This window comes from Schistosoma haematobium, chromosome ZW (assembly GCF_000699445.3).
Source record: "Schistosoma haematobium chromosome ZW, whole genome shotgun sequence".
In the NCBI taxonomy this organism is placed as follows: Eukaryota; Metazoa; Platyhelminthes; class Trematoda; order Strigeidida; family Schistosomatidae; genus Schistosoma; species Schistosoma haematobium.
Window position 1 is genome coordinate 14144111 of NC_067195.1, and position 26228 is coordinate 14170338.

At 36.2% G+C, this 26228-nt stretch overlaps 1 protein-coding gene across 1 annotated transcript; it reads left to right on the forward strand.

Moving 5' to 3' along the window:
- Positions 1 to 2551: 2551 nt before the first annotated feature.
- On the forward strand, positions 2552 to 7515 carry MS3_00002825 (uncharacterized protein; the record flags this gene model as incomplete). The annotated part of the gene is made up of 2 exons (XM_035732610.2): positions 2552 to 2780; positions 7089 to 7515. 2 exons carry the CDS (start codon positions 2552 to 2554, stop codon positions 7337 to 7339), a joined length of 480 nt encoding a protein of 159 aa, XP_035586967.1. The 3' UTR covers positions 7340 to 7515.
- Between the last annotated feature and the right edge of the window lie 18713 nt (positions 7516 to 26228).

The following is a 26228-nucleotide window of genomic DNA, read 5'->3' on the forward strand; positions in this document are numbered from 1 at the left end:
TCCATGGAACTGAACATTTGGTTGGACCACTTTTAACACCTTTTACTTCTTCAGTAATAACTAATCTACTATATACTGGTGAAATATGGGATCTGACGCTTCTGTCATTGAGAAATAATTTTGTAAACTAGAAGGCAAATTTATCAAAAACGAAATGAACCTATCCAGGATTTTTCCGACGTCGACAGTGGAACATCTATATATTTTTTCCGATTGTGGTTTGCTCAATCCTACTGATAGTTGACGAGTAAACGAAAAGTGTCACACACTTTACATGACACTTCAAATTAAACAAATCGTAATATTTGATACTAGTCCGGATGTGTTTCCGAGACTGCAGCGACTATCTCCAATCAATCGTCCCTGACGATTCCAAGAAAATTTAGATTATTGATTGACACCTATAAAATTGTGGAAATTGAAAGGGTACAACTGAAAACGCTCAGCGGGTGAAGGGGATGGATGTTGGTATGCTCAGTAGATTCATATCCAAGGTCATAATTCGAAAATGAAGTAAACGTTTGTTGTTGATCTGTTGTAACACATTATGCCACATATTGAAGGCACCCTGCGGATTCACCCGTGTCAATAAAGCCTCTTTAAAATGATAGTATTAATCTGACTAACTTATAACTATCAATTAATAAAGGCTGAGTTTTTAACAAATACCGGGTATTATCGAGAAAATTAACACCACTCATATTACTCTTTCGGAAATACTAACCATTAGCTTCATTTGATTAGACAAAACGGATAGATAAGGTTTTAATGATAAAAAATACATACACCAGTGTGTTGCAAATGGTATTCATAAGAAATTATCTCCTAAACCAAAAATCCACTTCCAAGGAATCGAAGTCAGTTGTGTACGTTTGTGAATAAGACTTCCTCCGCTGTCCGGACGCAGATTAAAATACACTTTATCGGACGAGCACTTGATAGGGGCTAATAAACTTTTCGACCTCTAAAACTGCTCTGATTCTCTGGAAAATGGAACTTAGTTACTTAGTTTCGAAATATCCAGGCAATGGTCCCAAGCTTGCAAACATTGGAGCAAATTATTTATTTTTTGGGACTGTTATAAGTTCTCAAACTTCTCACAAACAAGTATTGTAGTCTTCACGGTATTCATGTGCAAAACTATTAGTTACAAAGAGGTGTAGTAGAGATATTGGTCTACGAAATTCCTTTTCAATCTGAGCACACATATGACGCAAGATTGCTATCGTTTAGCGCATCAGTAAAAAATAATGACTGTGTCGCATGTTTATAGACAAAGAGTAGCCAAATATATACCTCTTTTAAGGGTCGATTGAAATCAGGTACACGTTACAGAAGGAACCTTACTGACGAATAAGAGACTATCAGTTAAACGGTATTTTCGAATAAGAGTTGAGCACGAAAATCAGTGGGCCATTAGAGAATCTGCTACATGATCAGCAAAAACTCAAGAATCAGCCATCATTGAAGTCCACGAAGTACTCTAGCCAGTTGATGATAGTCAGGACAAAGCTTTCGGACATGATGTGTAACATTAGGATCATTTATCATAAAGCGTGGTCCTTAACACCACCACGGTAGTTAGTGTGTTCGCGCCAACCCTTCCGTTAAACCCCACGACAATTAAGTCTCTGTCTGGTGGCTGTGAACTTCAGAAACCGAGAGGATTTGAGTAGAGATTATAGTACTAAATTAGGCGTGTCCTTCCTCCAATATCACGGACGAAAAAGTGAGTATGCAAGGGATGGAACATTTCCCATTCGATAGGGTAGGTAAAAAGCGAGATGAAGTGACGACACAAATTAACAATCGCTTCAAAGCCGAAACACAAAGCTTTAGTTAGCTGACAGAATCATGCTACTGTTGCTCCGATAGACAGACCAGATTACAGCAACCACACCTGGGGTTTTTCCAAATATCACATGTTTCTCGTCGAATCTTTCCATATCACGGGACAGTTGGACGACCTATTCGGACCAAACAATAACGGTCCATGTATTATCTTTTGACTAGGAGCATTCGACTCAAAACTTCATGTAATCATGGATACAGCTGCGAAGATAGGTTTCACTTACCCATGTTTATCTTGGATCCCAAACTTCATGGAGAAAAATATATTTCCAATCAGATCAAAGAAACTGCACTCAGGCTAGATGATCTGAAAGAGAAACGATCATTTCCTAATGCTTGAATTTTCGCTTTTTCTTCACATTGGGATCAACCAGTCAACCTCTTGCTTGATGACATGATAGCTGCTGGTATCCGAAAAGGTTTCTGCCCTGAGATAACCGAACTAGCTCAAATTAAAACATGTAAAAATCCACACAGCTACGAAACTGATAAGAGTTTGTGTAATCCATTAACTGGACTACCTTTCATTGAATAATAATAAAGACCTGAAACCGTACTGAATAATTAAGAAGCAAGATCAAAGAAATCATTCGGTCTATTTAAGATTGCGAATAATAAAATGGTATATTGGATCTTACACGAAGAATATTTCCTAGGCCATTCTCGAAACGCAAACTGGGGAGGCGGGCGTTTGGTTTTCATGAAGTCATTACTGAAAAAAGCATTAAGTCAAATTGCTATTGTTACAGCTCTGCCTGAGTTTCGGAGACCTGAGGTAATCTTTCATGACGTTTTGCACAGTTCTCAGGTACGATGTAAGTCCAGTAGGAAGAACCAAAGTAGAGGCCAACTGAAACGTCTTCGCAATGAATTATACCAAAAACGTCATTCCAAAAAAGTTACTTGGAAAATATTTTCAAGTAAAAATGGTAAGTTATTTTTTTCCAGACTCAAAGGTTGTAGCATACTGTGTCTGGTAGAGTAGCATGTTGTTACCTAATTAGGTGCTACGTAGCACGACAGGTTAATCCCTACAGATTAACATGTCATCTTTAAACCGATAGGTCAACATAAGACAGAAAAGCCAATATATGAAAGTGAATCGAACAAAGAATAGGAATTTTAAATGCTTTAGGCGTTAGGTCGGAATTCTCCAACTGGATTTTGTATACTTTGAGCTGGTTATTAGTCTGATTTTCGTTTCAGTTAACGCACACTTATATGCTCTTATCCTAAATGTCTTCTATGTTAGCCGTTATTTACACCACAAGACGAACGTTTAGATACAGTGGACTCGATTTAGAAAATTATACATGGTTAGTAACACTTATTTACAAGAAATGACATCGCACCTCCTCGTTGTACATGCAAAACTCCACTGTCACTGACGAAAATCCGCAAAAAAGTTACAGTTAACAGGTTACGCGCTAATTATTTAGAATTTTCAGCTTCATATATCAATTTTTTTATCTACAACTGGCAACGTAAAACGAGAATTACGGCAGCTCGTCAAGACTGAACACTACAGCTATTGAACAGCAATAAAAAGTTGCCACTTCAACGTATTTCTCATATTTCTTTTGTGACTTGCAGCTGATCTCATGTCACTCAGTGCTTTGGTGAGTTCAGTGAGTCCCGTGAAATGATCTAGCAGGTCAGTGAAAGCTCTAGATCTAATTAATTCTTTTTTCCTTGATATCAGTGATTACCCCAGGTTTTCATGTATCATTACTACATTATCCGGCTTAAATGAAGTTATAGTAGTATAGTTATAGTTGTAGTAGTATCCTTAGAAGTATTTTTTTGTTTCTTACAGTCGTACGTGTCTGCTGTAGTTGCCGAAATGATAACTTGAAGCCTACTACAGGAAATTATCTCTTCTGCATAACTGTGATTTGCTTACTTAGCCATAGGCTAAAAGCTATGTACTATTTTTTTAGTATCTCATATAAGACTCGAATGGAAAAGCTGATAGCGGATCTTGCAAAATAACGTTAACGAATGTACGCTATAAACTAAGTGTTCAGTCAGTCAGTAACAACGTAGAACTTCGTACGTACGTACATCAGTTCGAGTTGCCACACCACATTAGCACAGAGATGCAGTTGTCGATTCAAATCCCGTAGTGGTAGAGGTAATAAGAGTATAAGCAGTAATCGGGAAGATTAGGGTTTGGAGATGTTATTTAAAGAGTATAATCCAGTGAAATAAATTTGGAAAGAGGAAAAAAGGGACATGAAGAATTCAGAAGATTAGAATTTGGGAGAACACAGAGAGTGGATGCACCTGCGCCATTGCAAACGATTTTGACCCATGTCATTCAGGGTCTCTAACCATCGGTTGCTATCATCTCGCGGTCCTCAACCAGGTAGTCTACACCTACCAACATGACTCAGTTCACTTGTCAGTGACTTCATGGACTTGTGCCATGTTTTGGTCTGGCCGCCCCTAGCTTTCTTCCAACCTACTCCTATACCACTGAACATAGCACGTCGAGGCAGTCGGTCGTTGGGCATACGTAACACATATCCCAGCCATCTCAACTGATGAAGTTTCACTACTTCATCAATTGATTTGCCACCCTTACCTAGTACCCGTTTCCTAACAACTGTGTTACTTACTCGATGGTCCCATGATATACGAGCAATGTTTCGAAGACACCTATGATCAAATACTAGTAGCCTACGGATATCCTCTACTCTTACCGGCCATGTTTCACTGCCATAAAGTAGGACGGAACGAACTGCTGCGCAGTAAACACGTCCTTTGGTTGATAGACAGATATCTCGCCTACGCCATAAATGACGCAAGTTGGCAAAAGCTAATCGAGCCTTCTGTATCCGTGCTGAGATTTCGTCACACACTAAACCACAAGGGCTGATGTGACTTCCAAGATAAGTGAAGCGGTCGACACGCTCAACTACTTCACTCCCTATCACTAGTTCGGGTGTCGATGCAACCCAATCCTGAAGCAACATTTTGCATTTCGAGGGAGAGAATCGCATCCCGAACATGCTTGCATTGTTGCTTAGAGTGGTCAGAAGACTCTGCATTTTGTCAGCGTCTTCACCAAATAAAACTATGTCATCTGCATATTCTAAGTCAACAAGTGAACCTCCCGGTAAAAGTTCAACACCTGGAAATTTAGATGAGGAGAGTGTTATCTCTAAAAGTACGTCCACCACAAAGTTGAACAAGAATGAGGAGAGTGGGCAGCCCTGACGAACACCACTTGAGGTAATCAATTCTGATGACAGTTCGCCATAAGCTCTCACTCGACCAGTTGTGTTCGAGTAGAGAGCCTTTATAAGGTTAATGTACTTCTTTGGTACTCCTTTCAGTGACAAACACTGCCATAGAACCTCACGATCAACAGAGTCGAATGCCGCCTTAAGGTCGAGAAATACTACGATTGTGGGGCGTCTGAACGTGTGTCTGTGTTCTAGAACCTGACGTAGTGTGAATATCTGATCTATACAACCACGTCCAGGTCGAAAACCGGCCTGGTTTTCTCTAATCTGCTCTTCACGAGCTTTGATTAGGCGTCGAAGTATTATTGAAGCTAATATTCACATTCTCTAAGAAAATCACACAAATGTTTTCTAACTGAACCTGTCACACTGCTGCAAAACTTAAGACGCGTTTGCGCTAATGCTAGACATCTAGAATTTAAGTACGGAGGTGGTGGTGATGTATTTTTAAGGACTATAAAGAGGACAATAAACACTGTCGCTACCCATACAGATACAAAATCTAATGTACGACATTTATGCTGAAAGTCTGAAGTACTTTCAACACAACTCAAGAATAACATATGCCCGTGATAATAGTTTTATTCACACTCCAAGTTCTTTATGAGGAATCTACCCATAAACAGACTTTTTTCTTCATTACACATAAATATCCCAAGTGCATTGGATCTGAAGGGAATCTTGAAACCATATTGATTGGAAGTGTCTCAAAATTAGAACGTCCATGGTGTGAGTTGGTTGACTTTGTTAATGAAAACTGTCATCAGTTCGCGATATTCATCGTTTAAAAATATCATCCTTCCTTCAATGAAATAACCCACTACTACATGCATATCATAGCCTGCTTCTCCGTTGTAACTGTATTTAACTTCTGAACGAGCAGGTGCGTCAAACGTGACGGCAACCACCTTAATAGCTATACATTTGTTCATTCAAAGGTTTCAAGCTATTTAGTTGTGATATAATATGCTGTTCCTTAGCTTACAAGGCCCGATCTAGAGTACGAGTAGTTGGCCAAATGTCTTGAATGCCAAAACACCAGTTTACTTACTCCCACCTCCTACATTGTCCTCAAAGCAAGTTATCCAGTTTCCTCAACTCTAGAAAATGACCAACTTTTCAGTGGTCAAACATTGCTTTCTCAGATAACGCTAAGATTATGTTTTATTATAAGGTTATTTGTCTGTTCCCACTCGAATGCTTCCGGGAATGAACGCCTGTCATGTTAAGAAGCGACACTATAGACAGCTATATGTGTCGTTTATCGCAGGACATACATACGCCGTGACACCAGTACTTACCGCGCTACCCACCATTATCTTTTGGTAAGTCGGCTTTGACAATTACCTCTTGCAAAACATCATCTATGAGCATTCCTTGACACGTGAGATTGATGTTCGTGAAGCTTTGGTGAGTAACCACAAGTAAAACCGGAATCTTTGAAGAAGGAACACCACTGTCCCATTCAAGTAGTGTATAATCCAAAACGAGTGTCATTGGTAACTAAGACGACGTGAAACAACTAAAAATGATGTAAACGCTAAGAAGATCCGAAAGCTGTCCTTCACAGTGGTTTTTATAACTAAAAACAGCTGATAATCACCTAGTCGTTCACTGTTGAAGACTTCAGAATTAAGTCCATTGTGGCTAGCAGTGGAATCCAAGACTTTAGCTGCATGTGCGTGCATCCAAACAACCATTACAAATACAGAAGTAGCTCCGGCTAAGTTGAACATTATTTATTCGGATTCATCATAGCAATCATGCAACTTCTCTACAATTGACAGATGTTCATGGTGTATCATCAAGAATTTACCAGTCTTGAATACAATGGTGATCCAAACATTATATATATATATATATATATATATATATATATATATATATATATATATATAGAGAGAGAGAGAGAGAGAGAGAGAGAATTGAAAGTAAACACCTTTAACTTAGCAGTGCAATAAATTTGTTTATGTGAACGTATCCAAGGTAAACTTTTTTTCCTGAATTATTTTACAGACTCTCAGTCCAAACCTGACAAGTGCGGTTCTGTCAAACCTAAAAATATCAGCAAAGTCAATCCTGAACTAATAAAACTTGCAAAACAAATAAATCAAAGTAGGCGCGAGGTTTTCGAAGCAACCTCCAACAGGACGATAAGCAAGAAGACAGAAAGTGTTCTCTTCAACCAAGATTATGATCATTTTAAGGATGATTTGAAGACTCTTATATGCTCATAATTTCCATTATATAATCATGATTTTCCGTAATTAGTTAACTGGTTTCTTCAATACCCATTTTTTCAAATGTACAGATGGATAACTAACAGCTAGAAAACTGGTGGGACGTAGTTGTATAGATACTTTATTTTTACCGTTACGAACAAATATTATAAAATAAAAAATGTTTCCTATTAGTTTTTGTGACGGAATACTAGTTTAAATATTCGATACGTTGACAGGAATAAGGCGAAACCAATTGGTACGAAAAGCGGCGTATAAATACCATATTTTTGGTCATCCTACAAAAAATAAATTGTGTAATTATTAAGCGAGTAGGTAAATCTTCAGAAACTAGTTATTTATGTGATAATCAGAATGAAAGCACTCAAAGAACACTACTTTGACGTTTTCGCAACGCTCAGTAGATTTGAATGTGATTTTTGTTCTGCCGTAAGGTCGACGACCAAGATTCTCAATCAAATGTTGAATCGTAAGGGATGGCTACAAACCCCAATTGTATTGTTCCCCCTGGTACGGTCGAAAGTGGGGAGAGTCTGCTCTTCCTCTTGAAATGCCATCATATGACCATGTGTATTTAGTCACTACTGTGGAAGTTCTACTCACCACCATTTCGTTGCGTGGTCGTTGTTTACGAAATCGAGAAGACGAGAGCGAATGTCCAGCACTTAAACCAGGTTCATGCACGGATCATGACTTTCCTCCCAAGAAATCACACAAGCTTCTGCAGTCTGCATAAACTCACGGAAGTAAGTAGTCGGATGACTACTCATCTTTTTCTGTATTTAAGAATATTCTTCTGTAAGGATTGAACTTGGAAGGTATATCAAGCAGATTATTTATGAAGCCAACTTAGCAGAGTTGGAGAACCCTGATTCCAAACTAACGATTCTCATAGACTCCAGGATCCTGAGAGGACAAATAGCGTCCAAACCTATTCTTGATCACCGGCTGCCATGAAACCGCAACTCCCAGCGTTGCTCCACTGCATCGTGGATTAAACCTCTTGGTCGAAAGTTCGGGGAGTGGCACCCAAGACCGCATTCTATGGTTTGGGCACTCCGACAAAATCCTTGGAGAAAAAAAATTTATTGATAACTACTTTGTGTGGCGCATATACATTTTGTTACCCCTTTGTATCAATGTGTTTCAATAAATACCACTTACAATAGTGTGTGCTAGTGTGACAGAAAGAAGCTTGGGCACTATGGTTAAATTCATTAACCACAAATAATTTAGACAGTCTTAAGATTAGCAAAGATCTCACTACAATACGGAGTTCCAGTTACACAAGAATACCTACACAACAAAAGGTAAATAATAATTATGCGTTTGCACACCTGTCAAAAAGACGTACAATTTAATTTTAAAGGCTAATTCCCCAAAAATCACATCTTCCCTCCGTAAAAGGTGATTTTGCATTCCTAAGGTTTAAGGGGTATAGTGACTCCGTATTATTCACTAGATTTAATATAGTAAAGCATTGGGTTACATTGAATCTAATAAGTGGTTCCCAGGTACTTGGTAAGGTGAGCATTCCATAATTTGACATGCTTTTACCAACCGTTCTAGACGGCGATAATAATAAAAAGCTTACTCACCTCGAAATATAAAAGACCAAGCAGGCTGTGGTCGAAAAACGCGCCATTTGAAGAAATTAAAGCATTATGTGCATATTGGAATGTAACACCGAAGGAGCACATAATCTCGTTGTGTGACGACGCTGAATTGTTTATTTCATCTGGTTTTTTGAGATTATCAAGAGCTAATGACCAATTCGAACATGAATGATATACTTCATGAGCAACATCATCTCGTATAATCATGTTTGGAAGGCGTTGTAGTATGTTTATTAATGATTCAATAGTTCGTTTTGTCTCAGTAAGACATTCAATAGTTCGTCGAAGAAACCACAAGTTAAGCTGTAAACAAACAAAATTAAAAGACATGTCCTAGTCATGTGATTCACTAAGATTTGAACTCGCTATGAAGCCCTAAGAAACTTACAAGTTTTTAAGGCACGTTATGAAGTGAACATGTGCACAGTACTCGATAGAACATACTAAGTGAAGACGGTAACAGATAGAAGTTACTAAAAGGTATAATAACGAAACATGATAAAAACGAGCTTTTGAACTCTGAGACTCTACATGTAGGCCAGTAAAAAAACAAATTCACTGAACATACCTATAAGATTCATGTAGGGATCATGACTTTCCTCCCAAGAAATCACACAAGTTTCTGCAGTCTGCATAGACTCATGGAAATTAGTCGGGTGACTGCTCATCTATTTCTGTATTTAAGAATATTCTTCTGTAAGGATTGAACTTATAAGGTATATTCAACAGATTATCTATGAACCCAAAAAATTTTGAGTTGCTTCAAGATTCCGAAGCGAAATTCAATCTGTCGTTTTTTGTGAGGAAGGTGATTGGCTTTCTGTCTAGGCAACTGATGAGTTAAAGTAATTCATAAATACCAATTATACCGACAGGAAATGTAAGTCATGTCTGATAGGTAGTGCATGTTGAGTACACTTCATAGTCAACCTGGTTACAAGCAAAATAGCCAAATCAACCAATGTAAATTAAAAGAAATGCTTCATAAGCCAAATAATGCAGAAATTAGTAAAAACCATGCTAAAGCAATAATTTTCAGCCACTCCACATCTAAGCTAAATAAAACTTTGTCAACATAGTGTTTTAAAGATATAAATTTATAAGAAAAAACAAACCTCCCAATTCGTTGTTTGACCATTTAAGTCCATGTTAGATTGAATATGATAGGTGTGACTATTATCCTCATCCCGATCAAAATACATTTCTTTGATTTGTGGAAAACCTAATATTGAACGTATCACATAAATAATTTTTTGTGCAATCATCTTGGTTGATCCAGTCCTTGTCATACAATCAGAAGCATCAATAGAAAGTAGACCACCCCATTGAGGTACAAGTGCATAGTCGGTTATTACTACAGATGAATATGATGATATATGAAATCTTAAAGGTAAGGGACAGTCAACTCCGTGTGAATTATTTCTTTTAAAAGTATTTAATAACAAAAAAAGATGTAGACCTGGATTAGAACGAGCCACATCGAGATTATCTGCATACGCTGTTTGAGGAGGTCCCAAAAATGATTCTAAATAATTAATCAGATTGGATATATCACCTTGAGAATAAAATGTATAGTTTCTGGTTTTCGACAATTGACTAGAAAGAGAATTAAGTAAAATATAATTTAAACAGACAGAGTAAAAGTTATCGTTATAATTCAAATTGCTTTTTTTTGATGAGATTAAGTAAGCCTTACAAAACAAAGAAATCAGTTCGAAACAAATCATATTTATGGCAGACATCTCATAAAGATATAAGCTACTAAGTTAAAATATAATTTTCAGTTGAAAAAATAACAATCTCCTAGTTTTGAATTGTTTCCGCTACAGTTGGCGAGGATTATTCGAGTACATAATCCTCTAGAAATCTTATTTGTATCATTAAGCTGTTCTACTTCCCATTACTACCAAAGCCTTAATCTCACTAGTCCAATACAATACATTGGAGTGTGCATGCACTGTGCTCTCTTTATCTAGTTCTGATTCGGTAGTTGTGACTAGAGTACGTACTGGTTACAAATGAGAATTTACTAACTGCTATATTGAAATAAATGAGACCCATTCTACCATTTTCGAAATGAATGTGCATTTTGATGTATAAATAACAAAATATGATTTATCACGGCTTAATTCTCCTGCAAACCATTTTGACAGAATGCTTGTATACACGCTTTATAGCTATCAAGATAACTTTGGATAGGATGTGAATTTTCTGACTGTGAAAGTGACATCACACTGAAGTTCTCTAATGACTTCGGAACTGTTTGATTCATCATATCATTGATTAGGATTTCTATCTCTCATATGTGGACTGTGAAAATGCCCAATATCTGAAATGATATCAAAAATATGATTCAAGTTTAAGTCATTCAGAAAATGATTCTCACAGACTAGATCATATGATACAAAGTTCTGACCAACAATTGAAGACCAGATTACCTGAGCCAAGGTAACCATCTGTTAAGTGTGAAATCTAGAGCACATTACAGTGAAGTTAGTCTTTTACGTATCATAACAGTCTTAATGCTAGATACTTATCTGCTTCGCTCAGAAACCTAATTACAGATCGCTTTGCCGTAAAACATCAGTTTTGTGTAGAAATGAGCACCAAAACTGTGCGATACATGAGGAGTTATTACCTGAGCTCTTAAAGAGAAACAAGCGGTTTGCTTAGAGAAATATACACCAAGTCTTTTACTTAAGTACATAATCCATAATGCATTGAGATATCATCAGAACAGGGAATTCCACAGTAGGTTTGCACACTATTCGTTCGCTTCGGATCTAGAAGCCATTATGTACCACTGCTTTGGAATCACAAATTTTAACCTCCATAGTTTAGACATCTGTATCTACCAACCGAATTTTAGCGTCTGATTTCTATTTCCAACCTTTCATTTTGTAGGAAAACCACACCACACCAAGACAGGGGGTGCGGATCCCCTGTAGAAGGCTATAAAAATATGATTGCATAGTAGCAATTCGAGAGGGACTTCTCTACGTATGGCCACATTGTGATTATCGCTCTTCTCACCGTTTGGAATATCAATATTCAGCTGTTTTGGTTGTCGATGTATTCCAGTTAATTAATAAAACCGTGTTAAATGTCCAGGGTACTCAACAAAAAGATAGTATGAACATATAGAAGTTGTAAAGCAAAACAGAGGATTATCAGTTGTCGTCCACAGGAAAACTTGATGTTCAGTTTCAGTCTTTGCCTACTAACTATTCAAATCCAGCATCGGTCAGTATTTTGCCGAATTCCCATCCACCTTTACTTAATGCATGTCATATTATTGAAATGAAACAATGAAAAGCGGCATTTATCTGTCAGTAATGACAACTATATTGTAAACTAAGCTTAATTACAAGCATTCCACATAACCTGATAAATCAGCAAGTTATAACGAGGATTAGACTACAAAAGCCGAAAAATTTATTGTCGCCCATGACATATAGCTGTTGAGATTGGCAGAATGAAACAATGTTTATTAAAACTTATCACAGTAAATAAGACTCAAATATTCCACAAGTGTTCAAACGTAATAATCGGTATTTCAACTGAAGTCATATTTATAAATCAGCGATATGTCTGTCGAACTCGAAAAAATGGTGCTTGCAGTTCTATGAATATATATTCCCCAAAATGACAGATACATACCAAGCAGTTACATAATTCTGATACCATAATGGAAAATACATCTAGGTAGTCCGAGCACACCTAGCTGTTAAACTGTAAAGATATATCCGGAGTGAACACCACGAAATTTCCTGTTTCGTGACTCAGTCAATCAAAACAAACGAGTTTGACCAAGTTGATGTCGTTTCACTCAGGTCAAGGTAATTTATGTAAGACATACTTATATATTTGTGTCTGTTAATGGATGAAAAACTTGATACATGTAATAAGAAAGGATAGAATTGAATTTGTATGTATGGTAATAGTGTGAGATGTGAATAGAATCAGATATGGCAGCTCAATAGATGGTCGTCCAAGGCCTTCTATTCTATTGAGGCCTATGGGATTCAGCAATATATGGAAAGCTTCAGCTACTGGCAATTCTTCGCAGCTGGAAAAGCTATTTTCTATTATTTTGATATTCTTAACATCGACTTGATGGTTATTGAAGATATTATGCACTCCTATAACAGATTCAATTCGGATTCTTTCAGGTTCTACAGGATCATTAGGTGGCTTTTTGTGTACCTAAGATGGCTTGAATCAAGATTACACGAGATGACTCTCCGATACAGAAGGTACCACTATCGACATAATCTAATTTGTAAACGCAATTCTGTGTTGACTTAAAGTGAATCTTATCCTTTATATGAACTGAAGCAGTTTGAAGAATGGTGGTTGTTTTGTAGTATGCTATGATTCTGTATTGTTTTAAGACTCTTTGGAGTTCTTCTGTTGTACCGTGGCGGCATGGTAAAATACAGTATCAATCCATGGTGCTTCTTTCAAACTATTGTTTAGCAGTAAATAATCTCGTTTTAATGCATTTTTATAATAATTTTCATAGGAAAATTATTGAATTGTAAGATGTTAATTATGTGCTTTTGTTTATCCATTTCAGATGTAATGTTGTTTGCTTTTCTAAAAAGATTTATGGTCAGAAAGATTTTTGAACTGAATCAAAGTGCCGAATTGAAGTTAATATGACGATCCGATAGTGTTAGTTTTCTGTAGATGGTTAGATTCAGAGCTTCAATTCACTTCCTTTTAATTGAGTAGTGTGAAAATGAGAACTGACTGTGTTTATTTTCATTCTTGCAAGTAAAATAATTATGGGATGAGAGCGTATTGATCAGTTTAGTAAAAGTATGTAAGAGAGTCTTTTTCATGAAGACAAAAGTGACATGATATTGACTTGGCTAAACCTATTTTTTGACTGATCGTACTATATATCTGTTTTATTTATTTGTACTATTTAAACTTGGGTTAGTTTAATTTGTTTATTTATTCTCCGATGAATTCATGAAACGTCATTGGGATGTTAAAAATACATCATTTTTATTAGCAACAATCTAACCAACATTCAATTTATTTGAAGTCAAACCTTGGTAACGATACCTAAAAATTATCTATTATACGGGATCCCATTGGTAGATAGTCTATTTTTGATAAAGTGGTCCAACATATAATGATACTTACCTTTTTTTCAACAGTTCAGCACTAACTCCATAAAGTCTCTGTGAATAGAAATCGACTTGAACAAAAGGCGACCAATTTTTAAAAGCTGATCCTACGTGTGCTTTTAACCATGGTATAGGATTTATCAACATTTCGTTAGTCCAAACCGATATTTCATTAGATTCTTCTACTAATTGTGAAACAGAATCATCGAGTGTAAGCACTGTAACAGTTACATCGTACATACTAGATACAGACAATGGTTTATCTATAATTTTCGAGATTTGATTGTACTGACCAGGAGACAAATTTGCAGGATTATCGTATTTTTGTACAAGTTTCTAAATGGGATTTCGAAAGCAGATATTTCAATACCAGCCCACTTGCAGACGAGAAAGTAGTTTATTAAATTTAATGTACAGTAACAACTAAATAAAACTTTTACATAACCGCGACTACATAACAACGTTCGCAAATGACACAAACTATTTGTTTCAGGAAACCATAGAAAACAAAAGAATTAGGCTTAAAATATACTATATCTTATAAAAAGTTAAACAGATATAATCCCAAGTCAAACATATTAAAACTGCGTCAAAGCGAACACTTATTGCTTTAAACATTCATAAGAAAGATGTAAATAATCGTTAAAATTTATAGTTTCCCTTTTACATAAATTTCGAACTGGAGAATTAAAATAACTCTAATAAAATCTTATGATATAAAGAAAATACGAATCTTTTGGGATTTATAGGAGTAAATCATACAAGTGAATAAAACTCACCATAACAGTATATATAGCATTTAAGTACAGGTAAATATGTTTATATATTGGCTTGTATAATATGATAAGAGGTGAAAATGATGAATACATTTAACCAAAAATGTTTCAAACAGTCAACAAATTTTTATAGTCATATATGGCTGGAAGTCAGATGAGCTTATATATGGTTGAAAGTAATTAGGTATATCATGCAAACTACTTGTGAGTAAAATCAGATATAACATTAGTATATATACTGAAACATTTATTCCCCTCAGTTAAAAAGACCAAAAGCTAGAAATAAATTATAATATAATTTGATACGAAAATTTGAGTAGTAGTGGTGATTGTCACATAAATATATAGGCTATTTAATTAAACCTAATAATCTCTTAAATGATATTTACAAATAAGTAAACCACAAGAAAACTCATTAGAATTTCAAATTCATGTATAACGAGGCGAAACAATGTAAGAGACTTAGCTTCCATGTATGCGAATGAATATAATAATACAAAACTAAATCTGTAATTTATACGAAACATTCTACAAAAATAACCTGACCAAGTTACGTATTCAATCGCGATTTCTTATTGACGATATCAATAGGAAACACGGAAATGAACCGGTGGGAGATTAAATTTTTCAGCTGTGGTAACAACTACCACGAGCACAAGAGATAATTTCATAAGCCACTATTAAATCTTATGAAACAAAATTACATCTGAAGTTTGTGCTGATGATGTCGTTCAGAAGAACGATGAAAGCTCCACGACCAAACTATCCAGCTCAGAGAACAAAACTCCACCAAAATCATCCACCTGAGCTACAAATCTCCACCATCTCACATTGTGCAGTTTCCATCATAAACTGACCTTAAATAGGCAACCATCCCAGATCAGGAAGCACTGTATAATCGATTTACCATAGTATCAAATTCCTAAGCAATGCATAATCATAACCTCATCGGGAATCGAACCTACGATTTTTAGGTCTTGTGGCCACGCCCCCAAATGCCTTGGTATGGCCTAGAGTGGGGTGAGCACGCCCTCCCTCTAGAAATGCTCTCACACGGCCACGCGTATATAGCCTCTGCCAGGGAAGTCCTACTCACTGCCTTCTCGTGGCGGTGTTTATACGAAAATGAGAGGACGAAAAGCGAATGTCCGGCGCTTTAACCGGATCCCAAACCAAATCAATGGTGCACATGGGCTCCAGTATCCTGCGGGAACAAGTGGCGTATAAAACCAATCGTAGGTCACCGGCTACCAAGGGACTGCATCTCCTCACGACGCTCCACTGCCTTGTGGGTTAGACCACTAGGTCAAAGGCTCGGGGTGTGGCCCCCAAAGGAAACCACCTGCTTCGGTTTGGGCACTCAGGCAGTATCTCAGCCCGCACACAAAAACATGACAAACTATCTTGGACGATGGGCAGAGTTCTTTGAAAGGCAGTTCAACTGGCCTGCTGCTCCGGCAACATCGGTCAGACTGTCCTGCCCTTCATGGCCGGTGACGACTGATCCACCAAATGAGGCGGAAGTCTGCAAGGAACTCCAACTCTTTAAACGCTACAAATCACCTGGCCCAGATGACTTACCTCCGGCTCTTTTTAAAGATGGTGGTGACATTCTGACTAAGGAAATGACGACATTGTTTACAAAGGTGTGGGAGCTAGAGAGTGTACCAACGTCATGGAATGAGTCGATAGTTGTCCCTATCTTTAAAAACGGTTCACGTCGTTCCTGTAACAACTATCAGGGGATAAGTCTACTTCCGATTGTGTCCAAGCTATTGGCTTCCGTCATACTTCGTAGGTTGTTCAAAACCTGAGAAAGATTGACTCGCGAGGAGCAGGCTGGGTTTCGTTCTGGTCGAGGATGTATTGATCATATCTTCACCCTCTGCCAAATGTTAGAACACCGTCATACTTATCACAGTCCAACAATCGTAGTGTTTCTTGACATCAGAGCTGCCTTCGATTCGTTGGATAGGACAGTTCTCTGGGATTGTCTATTGAAGAAGGGTGTGCCTGAGAAGTTTATTAACATCCTAAAGGCCCTATATACAAACACCTCAAGCAGAGTGAGGGCATACAACCACCTCTCTCCATTGTTCTATTCGAGCAGTGGGGTTAGACAGGGTTGCCCGATCTCACCATTCCTCTTCAACATTGCCATAGATGACATTCTGGGAACAGCTCTGATGAATGTAAGTAATGGTGGTGTAAATCTGTTGCCTGGAGAAAGACTTCTCGACCTTGAGTATGCGGATGATATTGTCTTACTGTGCGATAATGCCCAAGGTATGCAATCCGCACTTAATCAGTTGGCAATCAGTGTCCGTAGGTATGGTATGTGCTTTGCACCTTCGATGTGCAAAGTACTTCTACAAGACTGGCAGGATTCTAATCCTGTACTCACTCTGGATGGTGAGCAGATAGAAGTAGTCGAGAAGTTCGTGCATCTGGGTAGCTACATAATTGCTGGTGGTGGCGTGAGTGATGAGAACAATTCACGTATAGTGAAAGCAAGAGCGGCTTAAGCCAATCTGGGCCATCTTCGACGCCTTCATGATGTCAGTCTGGCTGTAAAAGGTCGGATCTACAACGCATCGGTGAGAGCAGTTTTGCTCTATGCTTGTGAAACCTGGCCTCTCCTAGGTTGAGGACGTTAGACGACTCTCTGTGTTCGGTCATCGTTGTCTCCGAAGGATTGCTGACATCCAGTGGCAACACCATGTTAGTAATACAGAGGTTCGGCATCGTGTGTTCGGGCACAGAGACGATAATTCAATTGGTGTCACCATCTTGAAACATCGACTGCGGTGGCTTGGACATGTTCTACGAATGTCGTGCCAGAGAATCCTACGTCGTGCATTATTTGCCGACTCTGGGACTGGTTGGAAAAAGCGGAGAGGTGGTCAGTGTATGACATGGTGTCGTAGTATGAAAGAAAGCTGCAAAGGGCTGGTTTGTGTTGGTCCCTCACGAATCCCTGGCTCGGGTCCTAGAGATGGTGCGACACAGTGGCTAGAGACGTTATCAGATATGGCTCAGAATAGAAGCCAGTGGCGATCCTGCTGTGAACTTCTTTTACTTTCTTTATAAAAAGTGGTTGTATCTTCCTTAGCTGAAAGATTTCTCCTGATTGTACCTTTCCGTTCCCCCCATTATTATTATTACACTTCCTTACACCAGTCTGGTCGTTATTGTTCTATTTTTTTACGCTTCTTACCGTCTTTTTTCTCTTACCATTTTCATTGTTTTGTGTGGTGCATATATATTTGGTGCCCTCTTGTACAAATATTTGTGTTCAAATAAATAATGCGACCACTGTTTAACCTTTGAACCACCGAACCAAAATCCAACGACTTATATGTGTAAATTTCATCAATTCGTAGTATTTCCCAACTATCTTCCAATGTCATTTGTAGGTAATTGCTGCATACACAACATAGTCGAAACCAACCACAAGAGAACTACAGGGGATTATCGCACAAAACTGGTCACTAGTGAATATACGATTATGATTTAGTACTGGGGTCAGTCTGTAATTTAAACCATAAAATTCAAAAATTTTCATAATTTTTACATTATTTAAGTCTAAAATTACTATTGCAAATGTATGAGAGAGTAATTTTACTTACCATAAGATGATTGGTTTGTATCAAAACATTATCTAATAAATATTTCATATGTAATGCTAATACCTCTGGAAGTTGACCATTTTCACTTGACATAATTGTCGGTGGAATAAAAATGTAGATTAAATTCAAATGTAATAAATTTCTAATAATTGAAAATGGTTTCACTGATGTAGTAGATTTGTTAAAATTCATCCCCTCTAACCATAAATTATCAATATTGACCATTGGTAATAATAGAAAATGATAAACAGATGAACTGCTGTTTCTTCTTTGTTCAATAAGATGATCGCTGTCAACGACAAAATGGTAAAGTATTGTAATAATTAAATTAAAATGAAAATATACATACATAACATCAATGCACTGAGAAGTCGGTTTACAAGATGGTGGATACACGTACCATAATCAAATAAATAAAACTATTAATTCAGATCAATCGATTGTAAAAGTAATCATAATATGTGAAAAACTATCCCTATACTAAATAAATATCTAATTAGTTGAGAGCGTGATAAAACTAACTAATCAATTCTATTTTTATTGATCGAATAAAATACTGAACTTTTATGATAAACAGAAATCACAGAAATATTCCATACGGTTATTGTTACACTGTCACCAGAGAAAAAAAAGTTTCAGATTCCAAAATATTCGCATAATCATCTTATGCATTGAAGGCGGAGAAAAAACATTGACATAAATGCCATTTATCAAATTCAATAAATATTTAAATGTTATAAAGAAATGAAAACATTTTTATCAATGTAAGTATGCGTGTAGCTTCATCTGTAGTTAGGTATTATTACCAAGGTTTGACTTGATAATTTCGAATAAATTGAGCATCTAAGATCCTTTTCAAAACAGATCAATACACTTTAATCGCACATCAAATTTACTAACGAGAATAAAAGTGAACATGGTGAGCTACCATTTTAGATTGCTTAGTGAAAAGAAATCTAAATGGAATTTTAAATCTATCCATCTACCGAAAACCTACACACTCTAATCGTTATATTGATTTTAATTCAGCACACCCATTCAGTGCAAAGATCTCGCTAGCCCTAAATCTTTTTAGAAGAGCTAACAAGATTATCACATCGGAAGAAGATGAACAAAAGGAACTAAAGAATGTAATTAGCATCTTGCAATTTAATAAATTTTCTATGAAGATTATTAGAAGTATATTAAAACAAGACGTTTCATTGCGTAATAATAGTAATTCGAATGAAATACCATGGATTGGTACTGCAGTTTGACTATACTGTCATGGCACAACAGAAGAACTTCAAACAATCTTAAAACAACACAGAATTAAAGTATATTACAAAACAACGAAGACACTTCAAAATACTTTAGTTCGCTTAAAAGAAAAAATTCCCCTTCATGTCAATACAGAACTGTGTATATAAATTTGGGTTTGTCGATTGTGATACCTTCTATATTGGGAAGATATCTCGTGAAATCTTGACTCGAGCCAAAGAACATATTAGGTACACAAAGAAACCTGATAATCCCATAGAACTGGATAAGCTCCAAATTACATTGGCAAAATCAGTCCACGCAATTTTCATCGACCACCAAATCGATTTCAAAAATATCAAAATACCACAAAAAGGTTTTTTCAATTACAAGGAAAGGAGAGTAGCTGAAGCTTTCTATATAATGCTTAATCTTACTGCTCTCAATAGAAAAGAATGCCTTACTATACGTCATACTTGGACGACTTATTCTAGCCACCTAGTCTGATATTATTCACAATTTACACTATTATCTTACAAATTAAACTCTATCCTTTCTCACCATAAAGGTCACACATTTTTCATCCTTAACAGTGCAAACATACACATACACAAATTTACATACATGTCGCTTATGAATCACATTGACCCAAACGACATAACATTGATTTCTTCAGCCCTATCGTTTGATTGACCACATAATATTCTTGTTGTTCGATTTATACTATTTAAACTTGGATTAATTTTGATTTGGTTATTTATTCTCTGAAGAAGTGGCTCACACCAAGTCACCAAACGTCAGAAAATTTAATTTTTCTACTCACTGGGATATTACAAATATATTAATTTATTCGTCTGTACCTCTTCAAAGGTTAGTGCCGATCCAAAGTCGGTGGGAATAAAATAGGTAAGCGGAAAACACCAACTGCGATATACCAAATAAAAGGTATTTTAGCGAAGATATCTTTTATAGGAAAATTTTGTTCGAATGCCGAAGCGTTATTAGCTACCAATCCATGCTACTGGTACGAATTAATATAACGACCATGGACAAATTACTTAAATATTTCAAGACCTATTTTTATGTTAGACAAAACTCTTATGGAGTGTGGAGTAATGTTTCCTAAAATTGTTGATATTGTCGCTCACCATGTTTACAAAATTATGAATGGTCTCACTCTATTGTAACAGTAAGTTGAGTGGATAAGGAAACAATTCTACTGAAGTTGAAGGAATAAAGCATTGAGTATGCATGGATAAAAATGGACAAAGTGATCAATCCTCACAAGTTACGCTAAACCATTAAGTGTGATAAGCTTACGACAAAAACTGGAACAATAATATAAGTGACCAAAGAAACACTGGGCTATGAAATCAAAATAGGATGATAACTTATAGTTAGCTTACAATGTACTCATTTTCAGTGATGACTGGTAGTAATTAGATCCAGAGCCGAGACTGTTACTAACTCTGGTTTATATTAGTTAAACTATATGAAATTTCAATGTTAATTTCTGGTATATACACTGATGTCTGGTAAAAGTGAGACTGAAAAGTCATACGTTAAGTCACCATTTCACTATTAATAGACAAGATTAAACGATTCTTTAAGAAAAAAAATCAAAGTAACATATATGCAGCAAAAATTTCACAAAAACTGACAAAGTTATATTAAATAAAGCTAATACTGTTCTGCCACAGATATATTATCATAGTGTTTTGTTATTGTACGGCATATATGTGGAGCAGGAATGAGATACAAAATTCAGGAGTGGGGTTCAACAATTACTACTACCTTTAAAATGATGGCAAAATGTTCACTTTATTAAAATATTGTGATCTAAACTGGTATGTTTAACCACACCAAGAAAACATTAATTCTCTTGCTTAAAAAATGATGTTTGTTTATTCGTTGAATCAATCAACAAACCCTATTTATGTCAATAACTCTTGAGTTCTAATTCTACAATCAATATTTGAATTGTATACAGTATTCCACTATGAATAAGCGATTCAATATAAAATTGTATATTTAGAAATTATTTAATAGCTTATAGGTTAATTAATTCATTAAGCGTTTTTATCCGAAAAGCTACAAACTTTTAAATAAAACAAAACATAAATATATCAGTGTTTCCAGGTTTTCCATGGTGGTCTAGCTTCAACTGACTCATGATCTTAACCATTGAAATAAATATATCAATCTTGTCCTGAAAAGTATGGTGAATTTAAACGCTACTACTGATATTAACTAGTAGTAGGCTGTATTTCTTACAGATAATGTCAGCAGTGAACAGTTATCATCAATGGTATCAAATGATTGGAAGCTGACCTAACAGTTTAATGACTAGGAGTTAGCCACGAGACCCGCAGTTCCCGAGTCCAATCATGGTTAGAGTTGTGAGTGCGCAATACTGAAAGGCGTCATACAATGATTAGACACCCATCCACTGATCTTTAGTTTTCAAAAGTATACTGAAATCAATTTGTGACGAATATAACCCACAAATTAAGCTAACCTCCATAAAATCACTTCAATTTAACTTCCAGAACGATAACAATTCAATGGCGTCATTACGATCGCTTTGATTTAATTGTACATCACCATCAGAACGGAATGATAAATGTTTGTCAATAGATTTACCCACTATACTATCAATCAGACTGTAAATCTACGACAGTCCGTAAGAATAATGCCAGATTTTCTGTTAAATTTTTTTATTGATGGATGCTGAAACCGTTTTTCTATTTAGGCTTTTTCAACTAAGTTCCTTAATTTAATTTTCAAAAACGATGGAAGGACTTTTGTGGAGATTGATCTCAGTTGAGGTACCACTGAAAATTAGGAGGCACAAGATAACTGAATGGGAGGAAGAGGAAATAGCTAGGAAGGAACTACGAGGAAATGGCTGTTCACCGCGCTCCCGTTTCCAAGGGTACGTCAACTGAAATCGTTAAGCAACGGATACAACCTACAAATTTTCAAACTATTCAAATATTACTTTACTTTTCAAAGCTCTTCGGAGTGTCTTTTATATCGAAAGCATTCAATAAGCTTAAATTTTTTTCAAATGTTAACCAAAAGCTAAGAATATCATTTGAAAGCGACTTTGTATATGTTCGGATTTCTAAATGATTCATCATTTGTCTGGTATTTACATGATAATTCATTAAAATTTCATCAGAGCCATCTGTCACCGTAAATGCTTGCTGCTCCAAATTAAAACGGGTAAATATTTCACTGATTTGGTGTAGACTTCGATCATCAAGTTCAGCATGAAAATTGAGCACATTGATCTGATGAGAGGTAAGAAAATAGAAGTAAACAAACAATAACCTATTTAAAACAGCTTGTAACAATGAAGTTTATCATATTTTTAACTGCCTCTGAATCATTTGGCATATTCCATGTGGCGACAACATATTATTATTATTATTCTTAATGCTAATATACACATATGTAAAACCTTGATCGGGACCAAGCAAATGAGCAAAAGCACCGTATGGTAAATGACCTAACTACATAGTAATGATACTTTCAAGGAATAATCAGTTAACCATAAAAACAAAAGTTTCAATAACGATCCTTATGTTTTTGCTTTATCGATACGATGAATAGGTGTTGAAGTACAAACGCCGCATGTATTCAGTTTTTGTTTAACGAACAGTTGTTAATATAATTATCAATCTCACCCTCCACCTTATCCGTCCGTCGAACTAAAATAACTTGTGAAATTGTCTTTTCCTCGGTAAACCATGTTTAACTGCAACCACATCAATGGTAGGAGTTTTATTATCGTTAATTTTTACATTCCTTCAGTTTGTTTCCACCAACTGGTAACTACTTCTTATTCATCTAGCTGCATAATTAACACATACAGTTTGTTCATGTAGATTGATTACAACTGGCTGCTTTCATTGGGATATCTTAAATAATAAAATTTAGCCTTGGGTCAACATTTTAGTGCATCAAATAGAAAACCTTATCTGAAACAACTATCACTGAGTAATTACAACACAATCACGAATTAATCGATGTAAACTAATGGGTTCTGCGCTTACCTGTGCAAGCGAGAGTTCACGATACTAGGTAAATTGTCAAATAGACAAAACTGTTACTACTACCTTGACGTGGTGTTTGGGAATTGATAATTAAATAACTCAATAAAACTAAACTAGCTGAAACCATACCAGATAGGTTGATTGGAGTTTGAAAACTGAAAGCAGTAAACTTAAGGTCTAGAAGTGAAGTTGTACTCCCGTGTGCATAGATCTGTAACTACAGTGTGGTGTTTTCCAGATAAAACCAGCACCTGCAGCGATGATATCTCCTCATAACGGAAGGAGCGTGTTAGAAAAAATCCCCTCTACAAATAACACAGCATACCGTGCTACACCGATTTCCGTCGTCAGTGACAAGTTTTGAAAATTACGGAGTTAACAAATAAAGACCCACTAGCAAGAGGTGTGTGCGACTGACCATAATTAAACATTATCCAGTGTTACCAACACCACCCTCCTAATCCAGTTTATTTTTTACATAACTCCAGACGTATCCATTTTAGCGTGGGTAACTTCGAAGTCAAGATCACTTATATCTCTATTTGAACATAATAACACCATTTTAATCACGACCAAATCCCACCTATTTCCGAGACCCATCATCTGTCATCTGTCTTTGACTTCTCCCATATGTGCCACCAGTGCTCATGATCCGAGTTTATGGAATACTGTCCGAGGTATCTTGAAACTAAATCGAAGTGAAATGAGTATTGAATACCTGGGCTTTAATGGTCAAAAATTAACTCCTCCAACCACTTCTTATATAATTACCAATGCAGAGTAGGTAGTCCATCACCTGGAGTATTCGTCTTTCAACCAACGTGTCGTATGCTACAATTCTCATCCCCGTTTCTTCAACCGGGTATTATATATATATACCATGCCCTCCATACAACTACTGCAACCACAAAGTCAAGTACGCACATCTATACTTTGTAAATAAATTGGACGGAAATTAAACTTTTCAGAGTCCCATTTATCTTAAATAAATAAATAATCACTAAACAATGTTATTCCATTTTAAACACATCAACAAGTTACAAAAAACCATTATAAACGCATCGGACTCAATTCACCAAATGAAATTTCGCTCAACACATACTTACTGGTACAGTTATCTCAATTTTACGCGAGCTTAATATTTGAATCTCATTATAAGGCAATGAAGCGTGATATGGTGTAGTAGTTTTCAACCATAAAGGTACTCCAATCAGAATTGTAATCAGCAAATAGAACATTGAGTTGACGATAGTCTTGCATTTTTCTTCAGGCGTTGCTTGATATGTTTGTAATTCTGGATAGTTGTCAAGAGATGTTTTGAACTGAGATGATGACTTGTATGAATTATGCATCATCATTGTCATTAACAATCCTGTAAAATATGAAGCACACAGAATATTGAGATGAAGAAAAGTGTGATGAACACAGCTAGATATAGACTTGTGTGCACTAGACTAGATTTACAAATTCCCCATTAAGTATGAAAGTTAATTGCACTACTCCCACTAATAGTGTTCGTGCGTTTACATAGATTATTAGTTAAGCATTCACCTTCCCGATAAGTAGATCAGAATTTTGAACTTTGATCCACTCATAATTTAGAAAGTCACATATTTGTAAAGTCTCAATCAGTAGAAAATCGAAACTCCCGAGTTGCTACCCACAGAGAATATACAAACAACCATATCTTACATGGTTGCAATTATATCCTACTGCAGAGTAAGGTAAAACTACTGTAACAGCCTATGATATTTCATTACTTCTTTTTAAACAAATCACCCCGTTTTAAGAAGTATTCATAAGAAAGTTACTGAGCTCCAAGATCGTCATTGTATTCGCCTTCTGATTTAAAAGTTTTGGTAATTCTTCTGAATGAATTTAAAGCGCTGAAAATTCCTCCACTAAATAATATGTGCTATCGAACTCGACATACTGATTATAACGTGTCGGTTTACGGCAAATGACTACATCCAGAATTCCATTTAAACTTCCTTTGAGTATGCAGTTTAACAATGACACCTTAGTGAGTTCGTTTTCATTTCCGAAAGTGGATAAAAATGTGAATCTATATGGAACATGAAAAAGTAAGCAACAATCAGGAACATAGGTGGGACTCACGTCCACTTTGTTTTCATCTATAGTCCTTCTTTGAATGTAAATAAGATCGAATTGAAGCACAGTTCAAGGAATAAACTGATGTTTGAACGATTCTAGATAGCCAACAACGAACTAACCAGAACCTTTATTAATAACGTTGTAAACACCATATCCATCAAACAAATCAATGTCTACCCGGATTCAGTAGCTCAGTGAATAACGCTCTCATATTTGAAGTGAAAAGGTACAGGAGATTGAGTCTTAATGTGAATATCAACACTAAGACGCAGACACATTCAACCGATGAGTCTGAAACGGGAAGAAAGT